Source organism: Drosophila simulans, chromosome 3R, assembly GCF_016746395.2.
Source record: "Drosophila simulans strain w501 chromosome 3R, Prin_Dsim_3.1, whole genome shotgun sequence".
Taxonomy (NCBI): domain Eukaryota; kingdom Metazoa; phylum Arthropoda; class Insecta; order Diptera; family Drosophilidae; genus Drosophila; species Drosophila simulans.
This window is the reverse complement of record NC_052523.2, coordinates 1,187,440-1,207,278: the sequence shown is the minus strand read 5'-3', so window position 1 is coordinate 1,207,278 and position 19,839 is coordinate 1,187,440. Positions and strand designations below refer to the sequence as shown.

The following is a 19,839-nucleotide window of genomic DNA, read 5'->3' as shown; positions in this document are numbered from 1 at the left end:
TTTCGAAAAACCTTATGCCCATGGAACATTGATCAAGCGCCAAAAGGCACTTTAAATGCAGCGGCTGCATCAAAACGGCTGATTCGGTAATTAGTTAGGTACAGTCACGTCAAAGGCAACTCTTTGCCGGGGTTATGGCAGCAGCAAATTTGCATGTAACACACAACATTGTGCAAGGAAAATAGAAGTGGGCAAAAAGCAGGCGACGAGGAAAAAACTATCAACAAAATGTAATAGTGATTATGCAATGCAATATCTTTTTGTCCGCTAACGGGCGACGTGCATTGGAAACTGGAGCGACCATAACGAGCCATGTGCTATGTGCCATGCCCAAGTGATTTCGCTTTAGTTTATCCGGGGCGATAGGTTTCCAACGGCTAGCCAACGAAAACCAACAATAAAAAAAGAGAAAGACCAGTTTCGGAAGCCGATTCTTGAATTCGTTTTTACCAAGAGGGCCCGATTAATTTTGTCGATTAGGATAGATAAATAATTCTAGTAGACCTGATGAGCTTAATGAGGCACTTCCTTAAACACTAACGCATAAATTAACTGTTTTCACAATATTCACACTATCGCATGTTCGTAAAAGGTCTGAACAGTCTAGCCTTAGTCTAGCCCTTTTTAAGGGCCTATCAACTAATCAGTGCTACGATTCACGGCCCATTTATCGAGCGGACGTATTCCGCTAATTTGTACATGTGATATGGACTTACGTTCTGCCACTCCTCTGGCTCCTCCTTCTTCACCTCCTTCAGCTTCTTGACCTCCTCGGCCTTCTTCAGCTGCTCCTGCGCGGTCTGGTAGAGGTTGCAGGGCTTGATCTGGACGAACTGCATCGGATTCTTCGAAGGAGCGGGAGGCGTGGGCCGCGTCACTCGCTGCTTGGTCACGTACGGAGTGGGATCCGGAGAGGTTACGGACTACAATTAACAATAAGTGCAGTAAATGCAATAAAATTTCTAATTAGCATGAATTGCTTCAATTGAGCGGAGTTGTGTGGGGCGGGAAATCAAAAGGGAGAGTCAAATGCATATGTCAGCGGACAGATGTCCAGGGTGTGGAGTCATTGATACTGCTTCCATATATTATTCCATATTATTATTAAATTCCATTGAATTGCTTATTAAGCTGCCGTCCTTGATCATTTTGAGTGTTTTAGTATTAAGTTGCAAAAAGCATTCAGCAGCTTATGTAATACTGGGTAAGACCTCGAGTCCCTACTTTTTCATACATTTAGTTCTGCTCAAACGAACGCATTAAAAATTGAAACATTTTCGAACTGTGTATGTCTTAATATTCAGTTATTAGATAGTAAAAATGTATGAAAGGGGAAAGAAAAGCATCCACAACTGCACATACATATGGTTATACATATGGTTATGGTGGGCAGGTTTAAGCGCAAGGGAAAACTCACCAATTTTTTGCCGCAACCATTAGTGTCCCCGCCATTTGTGGACGACGTGGCCGATGTGGACATGAGGTCTTCCCTGCCCTCCAGCACGACCTCCTGATCAGTGGCCTCCATTTGGAGCTCCTCGATGGTTCAACCTGTCTGTGGATATGTGTCGTCTGATCTATGCTGCAATTTCGCCCTCCGTTGAATGTTGTGTTTGTTGACTGATCTCTGCTCACATGACAGCGAACTCCTACGCGGGTTTCTTGGTCTCTGGTCAATGACTCACCATGTCTCTGAATTCGATTCAAAGGCGATGCGCCAGCTCCCACGCACATCGGGCGAGGTCTTCGGATGTGTCCAATTTCATTAGCTGAAAGACAAATAAAACCATATTGAGTATGAAAGCATGATAATCTGGTGTCGGGAATTGATGGCCTCATCTATGAACCATTAACCCCCGGTAGGAGCTGTTCAAGTGGGCAGGTGTCATCGTGAGCTGAGCTAATTCCTGGCACGGCATCCGTGATGGATCTGCACAAAAACTTGAAAGCATTTCCTCGAGCGACGGACGACGATAGCCTAACAATGCTCGAAAAGTGCATTGCGAAGTTTAATTAACAGTCATCAAAGTGCAATTGATTCCCCGACCGTCTCTCTGAGTGGATGCCGCTCTGGCCTGGGACCCACACGCTGGTATGCGGGTCAATCTGAAAAACTTCTGCCACAGCAATCATCGTGCCCCAGCTAACATCTTACATACACCAGCCCACCAGCCACGTAGTCATCCGCATAGTTCTACCCACCATTAACTCCATGTGACCCGGTATTTGAAAATCGCTTTGCTACGATTTTCATTCCCTCCTACTAATTAATAACTATTAGGTCTTCTACTTTTCCCGTCGTGTAACGACCTTGTTTATGAATGCAGCCCAGCATTCCTCGAGTTTTTCTTAGAAACTTGGTTCAAAAGGTTGCGAAAAGAGCGGGCTTTTGCCATCGGGAAGAACAGTTACTGGGTCTGTATTTGTCTTACTTGTTAGCCAGGTGTATTGAATACTCAACTCCCAAGGCTTCGCGTTTCGTGAAGAGCAAACATATAAAAACTGCCGCTCAGATAATCAAGGGGTTCTTTGTAATGTCCCATTTGTCAAATGTGTTAAAAATATTTTTCAATCATCTGGAATCATCTGGTTTACCAATTTTCTTTATGTCGCGAACTTTCATCGAAACTGTTCAGCACGTACAATATGCGGACTTCTTCAGCACCCCAGTCTTGCAGACAGACAGAGCTATAGCACTCAATTTAGAAGACTCAGCGTAAGACACGGCTTCAAGAATTCTCCGCACAGAATACTGGAGAAGAAAAGACTGACGAGGCTATCAACCCGGGTTGATATAATGAGTAACTGCTACAAGAAGACAACAAACTTAAAGCAAATGTAAACAATACTCATAATTAGCGGCTGGTTGGTTTTAACCAAATGCAACTGCAGCTTTAAACACAGAACAGAATTGCAGTATGTAAAATAAAATTCCGCTTGTGGGTAGAAAATAAAGGATGCAAGTTTTTTTAAATATCGGCTTGCAACGTAAAATTGTGAAATTTGCAGTTGGACTATGCTCCTTATATTCGGAAATCTAAACTATATACTTCTGCAAGGTGATCGGTCGATAATATAGTCTATCGACCACAACAAACCGGCCACAAACAGCCAACATTTTCAGTGACTTTAATGACCAGGCCACGATGGCAGCAGCAAATTGCAATAATTAAAATTCAACAGAGAGGAAAAGACTGGAATTTAACTTTTACATAAGAGACTCGCCAACACTCGCGAGGCTGCCTCGCTTGCCAGTGTCGACGAATTAACAATAATAATTAGGCGAACAAAATGCAATTAGATAAATATGGTTCAAGAAAGATCAGCATCAAATCCCATCTTAGTGGCGCCCATCTCAAAGCCAAGGCGGCCCCTTTAAGTCGCCTCTTGATTAGAAATGCAGAATTAATTAGTAAAGGCGATGTCGTGAAATGAAAGAGTGTCTTTATATTGAGGGAATATTCTCTGTTCCGAAGAACGGAGTGTAAATTCCTCGCAATTGTCCTTGTTGTTGTCTTTGGGCCTCAATTAAAGCTAATTAACCGCAGTATTACAAAGTGGCGATTGGCTGCATCAAAGAATACTTCAAAGCACCGATCCTTACGAACTTGCGTATGGGACAAACGAGGAGAAGGCTTTTAGGAACTAGGAAGCAGAAATGTTAGCTTAAGATTAGAACCAGGGCTTTTTCCGGTTTGCGAACCGGTTCGTTGCCATACTTAAACCAGGTTCCGGTTCGATCCACTGCTTTAAAAATAAAGATATAATTTTGTTAAATAAACAATAATTACATTTTTATTAAAAATGTTGACCAAATGCACAGAAGTTTTAAGTCAATTTGAGTATCCAATTGGTGCTTTTATACCAACACGAAAAAGGTAGTTATAGTTTTTCTTGATTCGAACCCGATTTTCACGTTAGTCACGAAACGAATAGACCCGCACAGTAATGAGCATGTTTCTTTTGCTAGAAATTATTCACAGCTTAGGTAAGAACTGGATTTTACTTTATTTACTATATAACAAAGTGAAAAGTAAAAGTCTTTCAGTCCAATATAGATAGTTCACCTATTTTATTAACGATGTTAAGAAGAATAAGCTCTTCCCTTCAGATTAATTTGAATCCCCATAATTCCAGTCACTCAATCATAGCTATAAGCTTTTTGCTTCTTGTTTACCAACAAGTAATGCAAAAGCAAACAGAGCTGCGCGGTTTAGAAGACGATCGTTGTCTACTTTTCACTTAAAATACATCAAACAAACAATGCCCGGTCCATTGTAACAGCAAAATATCTAATTAAATATTTATCAGGGATTTCAATCTAGAGAGGGGCAAACGTATTCCCTTATCAGGCGGTAAAATCAAGATTACGCAGCTCTTTGCCTTAGAACAATGGATAGGCTTGTGTTTTTCTCTGGAGAAAACAAATAGTAACAGTGGTACTCAACATACCAGAAGCTACCAAAGAAATCTGTGGTATGACGAAGGGAAAATCACACTTAAATGGAACCGGCGACACTTTTGATTATCCGCGATGCGGTTGACCATCTAGAAAGTCGCTTTAACGAAACTTTAAATTAAAATTGTGGGCAACTTTAAAAATTGTAAAAAAAAAAATAAAATTACATGGTGTGTGGGGTGAGTCGCCGTACGAAAATCGCTTTTCACTGACACTAATGACTTTTAGATTGTCAAGTTGTGTCAAATGAATCAAGAAATATCCGCAAAAGTGAGATAGTCGAGGAACTCGGATACTTTTATACCCAATAATCAGCTACGGCGACATTTCGAAATTCTTTTGAATTCAAAACGTTTTTGTGGGCGTTAGAGTAGGCGTGGCAAAATGCTGTTTGATAGAAATTGACAAGACAATTGCAGACAAAATCTTAAAATGCATCCCTGGGAGATTTATATTTACATAAGATGATTGAAGTGTTTGCGGTCTTAATTCAATAAATACAACCGAGTTTCTTCTATAATCAAGAAAATTTGTCCAACGAGTAGATTGGTCAAAAAGTTTACCTTAAACAGAAAAATACCAATGTAGACACTATCTCAAGTAGTGACGAAGCGCAAGACACTTGAAAATCATAATCTGCTGAGGCTTTCCGATCATACAGATACACAAACTGGTAAAAGTGTCAAAATAAAAATGTAAGAATTTTGTGTTAATAGAACTGGTGGACATAAAGAACAAAACATAATATATTGATACCTCATTTGTCAAAATCATTATCCAATCCCCAAAGAAGATTTTGGGAAACTTTTCAAAAAGAAAATGTGTGTTGGTTAACGAAAAACTTATCTTCGTTGTATTTGATCATAAAGAATTGCCGCTGTTAACTTCCTTTCTCGTTTAACCTATTTTTAAAATAATAACAAATTTTAAAGTAAGTCACAGTAAAATAAAGTTGTGTCATTTAATAAACTAGACAAATATCTATGTATTATCCACTGTGCATCTTCCTGTCCCGTTTTAATCTACTGACCGCGCACGAATCTGAGTCCGAATCCGAGTTTGAGGGGCACGATTGAAAGTGTCGCTGGTTGTTTTGTGGGCGCTGATGTGCAGCCATCGCTCAGCGTGTCCAATCCACCGGATCCCCGAGCTACCAGCCTCCCATCCCAGCAGCTTGTGACGTGGGTTGGCTCATAAATCGGGGCGATGGCCACGCCATGCGCTCCAATGAACGCTTTTTCTTCGTGTTACATGTATCCGCAAGATATCCAACACACTATGTGACATGCCATGCCAAAGCACTTCGTGTACACGTCTTCCAACTGTCGATTTCACTTGCCCGGAGTTGTGCAACGGTGTGAGGTTAATAGAAGCCAATCAAGGGTATTTGAACTATTGGTAACTAGATTATTTGATCGCTAGCACAAAGTGACTATCATCAGGTCCGATCTTATTCTCTTTTATAGTAAAATGTAAAGAATAAAGTTGTTCAGTTCAGTAATCCATTTGGCAAAAACGTAACGTCTTCAATACACTATTTACAAAGAATACAATTCGGAATAAGATCAAGCCGCAATTACAATTTAATATATAAACTCGTTTCAAATGCATAGCGTGCAAATCTTTATGTATTTATGGCGCAAGATCTGAAGCCAAAATGAAAAACTGAAAATATTTTTATAGATTTCAAGAAACATTGATTGAATTGGTAAAAAGTGAAACTCATTTTTTCTTTTATTTATTTTTATAGCCACGAAACCAATTACTAACTTGGCCCACTTCATACTAGATTTTAGATTCATACTATATGTATGTACCTAAAAACGGTACAAAAAAGCATTTCGAATCAAAATAAATATTTTAAGCTGGAACGATGAAAAATTAAAATTTAATAATGAAAAAGTAGATTTTTATATTCATGCTAATATTTACTTTTTTCTTTTTTTTTTGCAATTTTCAAAATTGAAAAATAAATATTTGCTTTTCTTCAATCAACAAGATTAGAAGAAAAGTATGTAAGAGGAAGAAAAAAGCATTTCTGATCTTATAATGATATGTATTTTCATGCCTTTTATCGCAGTAACGGGTATCTGATAGCCCAAGAACTCGACTTCAGCGTTCTCTCATGTTTTTCGATTGCATTAATTGAAATATTTTTCAAGCGTGGTCAGAAAACAATAAGATGGAAAGTGAAGTGTGAACTGAAGTCTCGAATGGGTTTTCGTTGTTGCCTTTCCAATCATAGTAAGGCAATATCGGAATGCAAGTACATCGAACATAACCGGGCAATTATCACGCTGCCGTGATTTCAGCGTAGATCTTGAAAGCACGCCCAGCGCGAACTGTTTGACAATTCGACACGCAAAATTATAAGTTCATTAAAATTTTAGTATCGATAAGTCAGACATGCACTTTCGCTGCGCAGATATGAAATCAGCGGTGAATTGAAATCGTAAAATTATAGCTATATCTGCATCTAACAATCGCCATCTGTATCTGCAAGATAGCGTGTACAAAGAAGAAATACCTCTGGCTTCGAGATTCAATTTGTATCTTCTCGACTGTGACAACTACTATTGGCAACTATTGCTGTCCTTCTCTGAAAACTGTGGAGAAATAGGCAAATTAATGAAAAGCCAAACAAAATGTATGTACATCGGTAAGATACGTTCCCTTTTAGGCAAGTCATGTTGCAATCTGTGACGAATTTACGAAATTTCTTTGGCGAACATTTCGAGAAACAGTAATCAATTTTTAAAGCTCGATTGGAACGGCTCCCTACCTTTGTTGATATACAGTTTCAATTAATCCGTCGACCAGAAACACGGTCACTTTTCTGGCTGATCCATTTCGCGTTTCGCCTCAAGAGTAGGTTTAAAATTCTTTTTTGCATTAAAAATTACTTACATGTTAAAAATTTACATTCGTACACACCCACGAAGTTGGAGCTCCGCAGCCATGGGACACGCCCCAGAAAAAAGGTTGCCAAGAACGTTTTCTGGCTGAAATTAAAATTTCATACATGGATAGCAGCTTTAAGAATTGAGTTTGTACCAGGGCGTGACAGAATGCTTAATCACTGTGGACAGCAGTCCACGTAGTGACGAAGGGTACCACGGTTAACGACGTCAGAGAGTCGTGAGCAACAGATGTGCAATTTCGATAACAGTCGCTAACCTGATAAAATATCGTTATCTATTATTCCAACCTATATTTTATTTACTTTAAAGCAAAACTAACGCTTTGTCAGTAGTTTCAGGCTTGGATGTCCGGTAGTTCGTTGGACATCCGCACCCCACTCAGACTATGGAACCTCGCCTCCAAAATATCTGTCTATGGCTATGCTGCACATGTGCGAGGCACGTGTTGCATAAAGCCAAATCAAATTTTATTTTAATGCACATACAACAGATCCCAATGGATCTTTTGGAGCACGATTTGTACTACTCGAACTACTGGTACAAACGAATTTAGGGTCTAATGCATGTATTAATAGTTTCCAGTCCTCCTAAGGAGTTCTATGCTATTAAATTAAAACTGATGTTATGATGTTGTTCCCATTTGGCTATAATGTGGATTATTTATCTCTGAAATACCATTTGCATGCATTAGGTGCAATTATCTCTGCAAAATGAAAACTAGTTTGTAGCAAACCAAATTAAAGTGATATTATTATTCCTGGCCTATATTCCAAACTGTATGAGGTCATTTCCGAAACGATTGAGAACTCGATTAGATTTTAGAGCTAATAGGTCTCACTTAAATCAGTTTTTAATTATTAAATGAATATAATTAGGCATTTTAATCTATGTGTAATGGTTATAATTATTCACGTATTAAAAGAGAGAACACTATAATCGAGATTCTCGACTATTGGATACCCGTTAATTAGCTAGTGGAAGTGCAAGGTGGACATATTTAAATCCGTTTGGAAAATAATATATTAGAAAAAAGAACGACAGTTGTTTGTCCCATCGATAGAAAATAAGAAGAGCAATGATAAAATAAAAACAAATGTCAAATAAATGTCAAAAAAAATATCTTCGGAAGTGTGGGTGTTAAAGTTTGGAATGGTTTGTAGGCGTAAGGTGGGCAGCAATCTTCTGAAATAAACTTGTCCTGAATCTACAGCTCTGCAATCGGCATACTTATTCAGTTTTCGAGATCTCAACATTCATACGAACAGACTGGTCATGAATATATAACTTATGGAGTCGGAAACGCTTTCTGCTACCTCTTGCACACTTTTCATTGAACTTAGTATACTTCTTAATTAAAGGGTATACAAATTGAGTTATTGGAAAACGATGATTTGGATTTGTTTAGTAGTCGACGAGATGGGGACCGTTTCAAACGTTTTATATTTAGTCCTATTCTTCCGTATTGCCCTCGAACTTGGTTCTATTGTAGGTTCATAAAAATAATATTTGGTTTACCAAATTACTTGTTTCGTTTAGAATGCTTCCAGATTTAAGTTTACCAACTTTGTGTGTGATTCAGTGAATGAAACTTGGCTGGCCGTGCATCAGTGTCGTTTAAAGGCAATTCGAAGGGGCACAACGACATTGAGTTTTAATGGAACGGTGCTTAAAAAAGTCTCAAAGTTTCGAGTCCATGGCCAAATTTTCAAGCGGGCCAATGGCTTTAAGCCGTGGCTCTACAACATCTCCTTTGATGGTTGTCGATTTTTGCGAAAGCCCTATGAACCGCCAGTCATCATTGTTTTTAATCTATTAAAATCCTTTTCTAATTTGAATTTCACATGTCCCTATATGGTATGCGCACTCTTGAACAATGCATATCAGGAAATTTAATTACGAATTTGTTTTACAGGGTCCAGTGTATATAATGGGATTGCACATCATAGGAGAACAGATTCCGGTGCCACTCCCCACTGGGGAATACTTAATACAGATAAAATGGTACATTGGTAAGACACTTTTCCTATCGACGGGCATACGATTTGCCTTTGAGGAGAACTTCTCATCTTATTAAATGTCTCCCAGCAAATTTTAATCTTCTTATCGATGTAAATTAACTGTTGTAATAAAAAGAGTAAGCTGTTGTTTATGCGATCAAAAAGTCGCTATGACATAAGATAGTCTGTGGTATTTTCAATATAATAAGTTTACACGACACTTGATTTTAAGTCGATTATAACAGACGCATTGAGCGATTTAAAGATTTGTTCAAGAACGCAACTTACCGATTGGTTATAGTTAAGTTATTGTCACTTTTAAAAATAAGGTCTGAAAGAAAGAACAATACTATAATTAGTTTAATGATTAATAATACATGGAAATTCTATTGTCAGTCTATTCTGCCAGCAGAAAGATAAACAAAAACAACTGCGTGCCACCAACAAAAAGAGCCCACTCGTGGACAAGCTACCACTTTTGGACATATGGATTCGACATAGGTAAAAAAAAAGCCCAAAGCGATGGCAAAAGGAACAAGAATCCGACGAGCGACCGCTCACAGAATTAGATTTAGATACAGATACATTTGAGCGATCTCTTTGGCCTCTAGCGTAAGCGGGAGTTCTCGAGGTCAGCCACTTTGGCTATGTGTCAGCCAGCCCCATGTCTGTGTTCTCCATTCTCTGACTCTCTGGAGTCCAGACCAACATTTACTCTCGTCTTAGACCCGGCTCTGTCCGGTTTCTCATTCTGCCCGCATTGCATTCGGACCGCTGCTGGTGCGGCTGCTTCTGGTGTGTGGCTTCACTTAATTTACTTTACTGTTATGTTTTTGCTTTCCGCTAGTTAGGCAAGGCAGGCGGCAATCCAAGACGGCGGTTCTAGTGAGCGCAACCAACGACGTGTCGTCATACACTTGAACTTTTGGGTGTGCACTGGCCAACACCGTTTCATAACCAATTCGCCCATACGTATCCAATAAAAGCTGCGAAATGCCAAAGTTTAAGCACAAACTGATTTGTAAATAAACAGCTTATTGTAGTTCTGTCGAATGTCGAGATATTACACGTTTGGTTGTGGTCAAATGTTGCAAGGTGTTGTGGGTTCCACGGTTACGCAAGCTGTTTTTACCGCCTCTTGGCATTATCAACTGAAAATCAAATCAAATTATTGCAGACTCAAATCAATAACGATTTTTGTTCACGTTTATTACGATTTTTATTGAAGAGTTGGGGGAGAACTACCAACTTGGGCATAAACAAAGACGACTCTTTGTGTTCCATTGACACAGTTTGCAGTTTATGAAGTTTTATTGCTCCCAGTCCCGTATATGCCAGTGATTGGGCACAATGTCTGAACTCTTGATATAGACCTCGAGGATTGAACGCGACCTAAATATGCGTAAGTCTATGAAATGGACAATAATACTGCAATGATCCTGATGAAGTCAAAGTATGTACGCTTCGTTTGCATTTAAGAACACCTCTAAGATAGCGGCTTAAAGCATAATTAGCACTAACTAATCGATAATAGGAGCTTATGGGAAGTTTTAGTTGTTGTAAAATAAACCAAAAGGTTATGTATGCTCTCCGCAAATGTGGTACAACACTTTGAGACGCGTAGAAGGGAGGTTGGCCAAGGGCTTTTGACAACTTTAATATGCTGGAATAACCAGAGACGGATCTCGAAAGGAATAAGGTGCTAAAAAGGAGACTGAAGCCATCTTGGCGGAGCCTGAGACAAAAGGCGTGAAGCCTTAACCGATGATAAGTGTCTATAACGTCCATGAATATCCGGCTGCAGGCAGGCACGACGAGCAACCACAGCACAAAGTAGTAGACAAACAAAGCCTGCCAAAGGATCCGCTCATGTAATGGGGGAGCGGGCCTCCGAGGCAGGGAAAAAGGGCAAGGAACCATAATGACAACATGACATGCTAAGTTTTGTCAAAGCCCAGACAGACAAACATTGTTCGGGTTGCTGGAGGTTGCCGAGGATGCGGATGGAGGCAAGGTTGAGGATGAGCTTCCCTCGCAGACATAAGTGGCCAGTGTGGCTGGATGCGGGCTTAATCAACTCACGGAGCGGGGGCGGATTTTGTCATCATTTTACATTTCTGACATTTTTGCTCAGCACGCTATATTAATAACTAATTGAGGGCCGTGCATCGCAACACGTACGAAAGCTATTCGAGGCAGGAATGTGTGTCCATGCACTCTGAGAAACTTACGGCTCATATATTATAGCTATATTTACTGACTGTTTATATTCGTTTGTCTAACTAAATCGAGTGATGGTGATCTACTAGCGAAATAACTATACTATACCATTTCCAGTTAGGGTTACAAAATGATTCTGCATTTCTCCACTCTGCACCAGTGTCGTTCTCGCAGTGCAACAAATTCATTAGAAACCTTATAGCCTGATGAGGGCGGGCTTTTGTGCCGGAGCCGAGAACCATGACTGGGCATAACAACTAGCTACCAGCAAGCAACTACACTTCGAAATCTCGGATCCATGAAGAAGTGGAGTAGGACAGCAGCTGCAGAGGCATGGGGCCAGTTCGGTGTGCGATCTTCGGCTCTTGGCTCTGTGGGCTAAACTGGTAGCACATTTCCTTCTTTCACTTTGTTTTGTTTGGTTTTTTTGCCAGTCCGGGCTGAGTCATCGCCAAGTCGGCAGCCAACTGCCTGTGTTTTGCATTAGGCCAAGTTCGATGACTAAGCAGAGTTGATTTCAGGTTCTCCCTTCTCGGCCGGCCGGCATAACTTCAATGTGACCGCATCTTGAGCTTGATTGCTGATCTGCCAGCAGATGTTGTCATGTCCACGTTGTCATGGCCGTTGCCAAACCGCCGAGTGTGGGGCGCACTTGAACTTGGTCGTAGGTTCGGTTACCGTTTGGGTCGAATCCATTCGTAGCTCGAGCTCATCTCTAATTTACATACATTAACTTGAGTGATTACAACAAACACGTTGTACAACCCCAATAAGAATCAATGCAAAAATGTGGTAATCCTGAATTTTCAGTTTAAACTAAGAACAAATTTAAGCCTCAAAGTGTAGATTATGTGCACTTTATAAAGTCATGAGGCATAGGTGGAAAAATGTGGCGATGATTTTTTCGCAATGCCCACTTACAGTAAATAAATATTCAAGTGGCTAATCAGAATCTACACAGAAATCTTAAATCACACACTGCTGAGAATTATGGAAAAATCATTATCATTTTCCCATGGCAATCCATCAAGACAATAAGAAATGCAACAAAAAAAAGCGAAATCCGAAAATGAAATATAAACAGATAAACAAATGGGCTTTTCTTATTTAAGCATTCCACAGGCAATGTATACAGATAAATTATTTGGTTCGCAGGATAGCCAAAAAAGGTGTGATTAACTAAGGGAAATAAAAACACATCGCAGTTTGAGAGTCACTGGCTATTGTAGAATTGATTTTTGTTATTATTTAAGGTAAATTTCTAAATTTGCTCGCGCACTTCCCCTTGTTCCAGTTTGCAATTAATACTTAGTTTCAATTTCGTTCGAATGAATAGTTTAGTGTTCCCCCTTTTTTCACAATTACAAGTACAATTCAATGAGTACAATCAGCACAATGATCGTGCAAAATTAATTTTCCTCTAAACTACTTTTGTGCAGTTGTTGATCTCTAGTTCTTGTTATACCCTTGCTCAGGGTATATGGATTTCTGCCAGAAGCTTGTAGCGGTGTAAATGAGACGTTTGAGACCATACAGTCCATATAGGGAGCGGTCCCAAGGAACTTCTTTCTATTATAAGGTCGTAACATAAGCCATTTTAGTTTGATATGCACAGGTTTTTGAAAATATATAATTTCGATTTAACTTTGATTAGAATCGGAGGACTTTGCTCACAGAGCTCACATAAGAACAGTCGGAAAATTAATTTAAGATATACATACATTGTATGAAATGTACTTCTGCAGAGTATATAAAGTTCGGCGTGCAGAATCTAGCTTCCATTCTCGGCTTTCTGTTGTTGCTTTTCTTGCTGTGTTTTTCAACTGAAGTGGAACAATTTTGTTTCGTTTTTGCGTTTGGTGGTGCGACCGATATTTGCCGGTTTATATGAAATCGTTGTTTAACTAACAGGCAAAATAACAAATAAATAACAAACATTAGATGTTTATCCCACACGGTGTCTCGGCTGTTGTTTCTATCTATTTAGTTGCTATATTTGGCTATAGATATATATATTTGGTGAAGATAACCAAGCTGATAATACTAGGACGTGTAAGTAATTGAGATTATTAAAAGATTGGTAGATAGTGATTTACAGAGAAGTGGTTAACGTGTAACCCGAGAAATACACTGCTTTAACTTCGCACTGCATTCATCCTCAACCAGTGCCATTATTACATGAGTTAACTGCAACCTAAAGGTATCTGCTCACTCCCCACGTCCGCTGCCCCCACAGTTGGCATGCAAAATACCTTTGCTCTCATACCTTGAGAGACCCAACGAAGCATTCAATTATAGCTTGGCCGCGATCCCCTTCATTCACACGCACTACGCCCCTAAAAGGGGGAACTTGGCAACAATTGTCGGGGAGCGCCATCTGTCGGCGGCCAAAGTTAGTCGCAGTGCATGTGAACAAGATGTGTTGGATTGTATCTTTATCTTCGCATCTTCAACTGATACAACTCATAGATACAGTAAGCGTTTAATTCTGCAGAGAAGGAATAGTGTGACAGTGACTTTATTGATTATATTAGAGCTACAGTAGATCTTATCCAAAGAAAGCAAACTTCGTAAGTGCAATAAATATATCAGTAATATTTGTTAGCCTTACATAAGATTACGAAAACGAATATTGGAATTACCATATACATCTCGAAACATATCGTTGGTTTTCCAACACCTTCGTCAATCCATCCGAGTACATACATAAATACATTCTCTGTGTAGCGTATTTATCTAGCTTTTTAAATTGCGGTCCGTTGCGGTCGCGTAATCAGGGTGTAACAATTACGTTTGCGTTTTGAATTGCGCCGATACTGGGGCGGGGGAGAATCGCACATATATCTTAGCACACAAAGCTGCAGATACATCGCACAAATTTGCGAATGCCCAGTTGACTCAGGGGCTCTGCCGCGCCCTCTCACGTCTCACGTGTTGGCCGAGCTTTTGTTTGCAGCGGCGAGTATAAATCTTATACAGCCGACAGGTGACGGGCTCTGGCTTAAGACTTTGGTATTAGATTCTAAGCTAAATTCACCTTTGTGGTTACGCCTTGCCTTCAATTGCGAGCTTCATGGTTAATTAAACGTGCATAATGATTGGGCTGCGAGGATTGCAATTTGTGCGCCCCAGCAAATTATCCACATAAACTAAACAAATCACAAAGCTCCAAAGAGCGAAAACAATCCATGCTAGAACGGCAAATTCCAATTGCAAAATAATGACTTCTGTTGAATTTGGGTGGGGCGAGGGGCACCCGAAAAATTGGCCAGTCCAAAGCAAATGCAACGGAATGTTTGCTTGATGTGACCACTTAGGAGCAAAATGTTATATGTAGGCGGCAAATTGATAAGCAATTGAATTAAATTATTGTAAAAGAACGGCAGTGAACAGCCAAAATATTACGATACATATTATTTATTAGTTAAGTATGCAATGAATACATAAAACTTAAATAAAACACTCATTTCAATTCCGCCCACTTATGCGCCGTTTTATTAATAGAAATAATCTCAGTTTCGATTAACAATCTTCGCTCTGCATGGAAGCATATCGATCACAATCCACCCAATTAAATCGTGCGAAACCCCCAACAAGCAAACCAAACACAACAAACCATATTTTATTGGCGAACTAACCTTGCAGGCACCCGAAACCGTTCTATCAGACAATCCCACACCGAATGTCGAGATCAAAGCGATCGGGGACCAGAGATGACATCGAATAAGGCAATTATTCATTTAGCTGCCTGCCGAACTCATTGCTGAACACTCAGATACATATCGTAGTGCTGCATACAACTCGATCGAATCGATGCCACTAACTTACTTGCATACAAGACGCCAAGACAAAGACTCGGGGCAATGCAAAGCCGAGCGAGAAATTACAAAAAGCTAACGGAAGAAAAAGCTGGCAACAAAGTGTTGCAAAAAAAGAAATCCAAATGCAAAAACTGAGAAACGCCCACGCCATCATCTCAGCCGGCACTAAAAAATGCAACTGGAAATTCCGATTTATACCGACTACACAAAACAAAAGATTTTCACTTTTCGTATATTAATTTAAGCTCCTTCACATTTGTAAAGAACTAATTTCACATACACATACAAATCAAAGAAGTCTCTTAAGAATACCTAGATAGTATGAATAAACTGGCAATTAACCTAGAAGTTTACAATTAAAGTGTTCTATTATAATGCTATTCTTTCTGTGTACAGGAACAGGAGTTCGCTTGGGAAAAGGGGGAGCCGGCAGGTAGACATAGATCATTTACAGAGTTATTTTTAAATGAAACCCACACACGGTACCAAAGCCCTGAGCTATTGTATCTGGCGAATGCGTTCAGAATCCACCTATGAATCTCTGCGCGCCTGGCAGCTCAGCACTCTATACTGTTGTCCCTTTATAAGTTTCTCTTCAAATGGGCTGGCTGGCATTCTGATCTCGCCCGACATGTGCACTGCCTTGTATATAGTTGCAGTTTGTATCTTGTATCTCGTAGCTGGTATATTTTGCATCCTAGTGTGCACTCGCAAGCATAACGATTTGTCGAAAGCAGACAAGTCTCGAGTTGAGTTCAGCCAGCGACTCAACACAGCTTGCATGTCAAATTAATTTTATTTAATTTAAATGCAATTTGACGCTGTTTTACTCGCTGCACTCGCCGAGCGACGCTCTGATCTATAAGTATCTGTATCTGGCAGGTAACCCAGCGCCTGCATAGTACACAGAGTATCTCATAGCTGCTGATTCAACGTTAATGATGCAATGCGCCGTGTGAGACGGCAAACTGTGCGTTTTATTTTCATGTCTTTTGATTAACGACCCTTGGCTAACAATTTTGTGCGATTGAGTGGATGCTTGGGGATTGTGATTTTGATATTCACTAATACATCTATGTATGTAGGTATATGGGCAGCTTACCCTTTGAAATTCCTTTACTGAGTGGGATATTGGTCGATGTTTTTCTCGTTGGTATCTAAAAATAAAAGCATACATTATAGAAAACACTATTGCAAAATAATAACTCTCCCTGAAAAGATACTGTGACCAGAATTTTATGCGCTAATGGGCGTGATCAGCAGTTTGACGCCCTTTCGTATGGGGTCAGTGATCACCAAAAATGTCTATGAGCGACCCATTAAGCTCTAATCGCTTAAAGTAATTTCAAAGCAAAATGGTAAAATATAAAAAAGATGCAACCAAAAAGAAAAAGAAAATAGTTAATCATAAAACATTTTCTTTAAGAAAATTCAAAATACCCTTTACACAGAAAAGATTTGTTCCTTGTAATTACACAGTATAGTATAGCCGTTCAATCTTCGAGTAAAGGGTAAAAATGTTTTAATATTTCTGTTTTTATTATTTATTCTGCCAACTTACATTGACATGCCAAAACAATTTTAAAATTTCGCTTCAACTGAGTAACGGGTATCTGATAGTCGGGGAACTCGACTACAGCATTCTCTCTTGTTTTATTTTATTCATTTTTTGATTGACACCAGAAAGTTTCTTTTTTTTAATAATCTTTTATTTGATATAAATTTTTATTAAAGGTCTTCTGTTTGTGAGACTCCAACTTGCAGATCTATTGAAAAACAGAACCTCTCCAAAGTTCCTAAATGATATTCTCTTCTTCTTTATTGTCATTAGCCGGGCTAACACAACTGTTCCCTTTAGAACAGACCAACACACAACATGATGACAATTTAGCGTTGGTTTGCTAAAAAAAAAAAGAAAATGTGTTTGTTCTTTGCTGAGAAATTACCGGTAAAAATAATCACACTTAGCCGTGAATTTAAAAGTTTTACTAATACGTGTAATTAAATCCAAATGCCCAGCCTTAAATTGACGTTCACAATTTAAGAGGTGCACTATTTATATTAGTTTCACTTTGCACGTTTCAAAAACTTTTTCAAAAAATAAAAACTTTAATAATTATGGATTATACAACATTGAAATTATCGGCATTTATCATCATTCGCCATGCAAACCTACATACATATATACTGAAAAATCAACAAATTATGAAATCGGAATCAATGTATTATGATTATTGATTATGTCTGAACTTAAAATTGACTAAACCGAAACCGTTGTCAGCGCGAATGGGTCATTAAGACCTTTAAACAATTTATGTTTTGTATAATAGAAAATAATGCTAATTTGTGGTCTTTAATTATTACGTCTCTGCGACTGTAAAATTGACTTAAATATTTTAAATAAATTTTTGTATATATATAAAAGCCATTCTATATATTTGAACTCTGTCAGATTAGACCTTGAAATAAAGCGATATTTTTGTGGAAAATGTAGGCGGCATTGGGACTCTTGTTGACTTTTGTCCATTAAGTATGCATATACATATGTATATATACACCAAGCGCATCAGAAGAATTCGAATTTGCATTTGTATTTGTACAAAATAATTTGTACATATATAAAAAAATATGAAAAAGATCACACAAAGTAACTTACATAAATTAAATGACATTGCAAAAACTAAAAGGATTGCATACCAACCGTTGCAACGCGTTGGTTGGTTTAGCCTGGATTATAAAAAATGCGTGGAAGGTATAAAAGTAAGACAAATTATTTTACACGCCCCCACTCGGCACTCGAATCGAATGAGTAAATTTAAGATTCTGTGCTTAATTAGTTAAATTTTAAATCATTTTTCATTTTGTTACACAAGGTGATATCAAAACTATTGGATTTTAAAAAGTGCCCCATTTAAAATTGTGTTTTCTCTGAATTCTTCCTATTTTTGGCAGATTTGTGTCACATTATCGGTTTATATTTGCTTTTATTACTCATACGCCCCCTTGGCCGTGAACTAAACGCCACGCCAAAAGAGAGGCAACGAAAAATGTATTTCATTCATTGGCCAAAATGTAAATATAATTCCGCTCGTATTTTTGCAGCTGGCCTCGGCGTGGCTTTTTTCGTCTCCGTTCTCTGGTCTGAGTAAACAATTTCGCACTTTTCGTTTTCTTTTTGAGTTTAATTAATACATTTTGTTTATGTTTTTCCCTTCGCATGGATTGTTTACATTCCGAAATGCTGAGGCGCAATTCTTAATACGTCGATCCATACATTAAGTTGAGCACATTGCACACTTTATCCAATTGAAAAGTGCGAGCTTTTGTTTACATCTCGCCAACAAAATTTAAGTTGTTCAAAAAATAAAAGTACAATTATTCGGGGAAAATATGAATCTAGTTGACGCTCACACTCATTTTGCCAAATTCAAAGGCTAACAACTTGCCATCCATCCACTTGGCCATTTAATTTACGTGTTTCGATAATTTATGCACATGCATAATAAGCCAGGGCAAGGTCTCTTCAGGATAGTGATTCTATAGTCTCCTCTGCAGACTCACCCGATTACTGAACTGAGCACAATTAGCATTTTATATGTATATGTATAATATAGCAGGGGCTCGGATTTGTCCGACTGGAAAGAACGGGTTATGCTGAGGCACCGGCTCGGGCACATTAACTTTATTGCATAATAAAAGGCCAAATGTCGACAATTTCGCTACCCAAAATTTCCAAAAGCCCATGTAAACTATACGCTGCAAAAGCCATTAGCAATTCGGCAATGTTCTCGTGCTCAATGAATCAGATTGTTCTTTTCATTGGCTCAGCTGGGAAATCAATGAATGCGGATTGTTTTGGCTGACAGTAAACAGCTGCAGTGTATTATGAGCAAAAGTATTTGCGGTATTTTGTCATCTTCTAAGCATTTCAATGGTTTGTTTAATTTTAGCCACAAGGCACCATTTGCAGTCAGGAACAATAAACCGGCGATGACATAAGCGAGCTATTTAAATGGTGATTTTCGATTAAAAACAAATCGAGATGTGGCCACACTTTTCTGCTTGTTTTATTTTATTTCATTTTATTTTTCTAGTTCTCTGCCTCTACCGATGTCTTGTTGCTGCGGCCCTGGCACAAATAGAAGAAGACAACGCTATTCTTGTTTCGTTATTGATGTATTTTCTGCATTATATTGCAAAATGCAAAACAATAGAAAACCGTGAAATCCGCGCACACACGGCACAAATGATAATTGGAGGCAAGCAACAATTGTTGGTTGCAATTGCAACACTCGAATCGCACGCACAGGTTATGCGCATTTTTGGCTTTGTTCGGTTCGCTGCTAATTTTCTCTTAATTACACTTTTTTATTTGTTGTTTAGTTTCCTGCATTCAATAAGCCAGCTATTCATTGAAGTTC

The 19,839-nt window shown here is 38.8% G+C and overlaps 2 protein-coding genes across 9 annotated transcripts in view; one reads left to right on the top strand and one right to left on the bottom strand.

The window, feature by feature from the left end:
* The window catches only part of LOC6726723 (uncharacterized protein CG43427), a 51,755-nt gene that overhangs the window by 13,137 nt on the left and 18,779 nt on the right, over positions 1-19,839 (bottom strand). For 7 of the 8 annotated variants that reach the window (XM_039296026.2, XM_039296025.2, XM_039296024.2 and 4 more), the window contains exons 4-7: positions 16,521-16,575; positions 9,666-9,708; positions 1,418-1,769; positions 717-923 (exon numbers count right to left, since the gene is read on the bottom strand). In XM_039296026.2, the coding sequence (XP_039151960.1) occupies positions 717-923; positions 1,418-1,528 (318 nt within the window). In that variant the 5' untranslated portion in view covers positions 1,529-1,769; positions 9,666-9,708; positions 16,521-16,575. The remainder of the gene's footprint in view (positions 1-716; positions 924-1,417; positions 1,770-9,665; positions 9,709-16,520; positions 16,576-19,839) is intronic. The other variant, XM_039296027.2, reaches the window with a different exon arrangement.
* On the top strand, positions 8,797-9,551 carry LOC6726722. The gene is made up of 3 exons (XM_002102097.3): positions 8,797-8,865; positions 8,917-9,234; positions 9,293-9,551. Exons 1-3 carry the CDS (start codon positions 8,797-8,799, stop codon positions 9,452-9,454), a joined length of 549 nt encoding a protein of 182 aa, XP_002102133.3. The 3' UTR covers positions 9,455-9,551.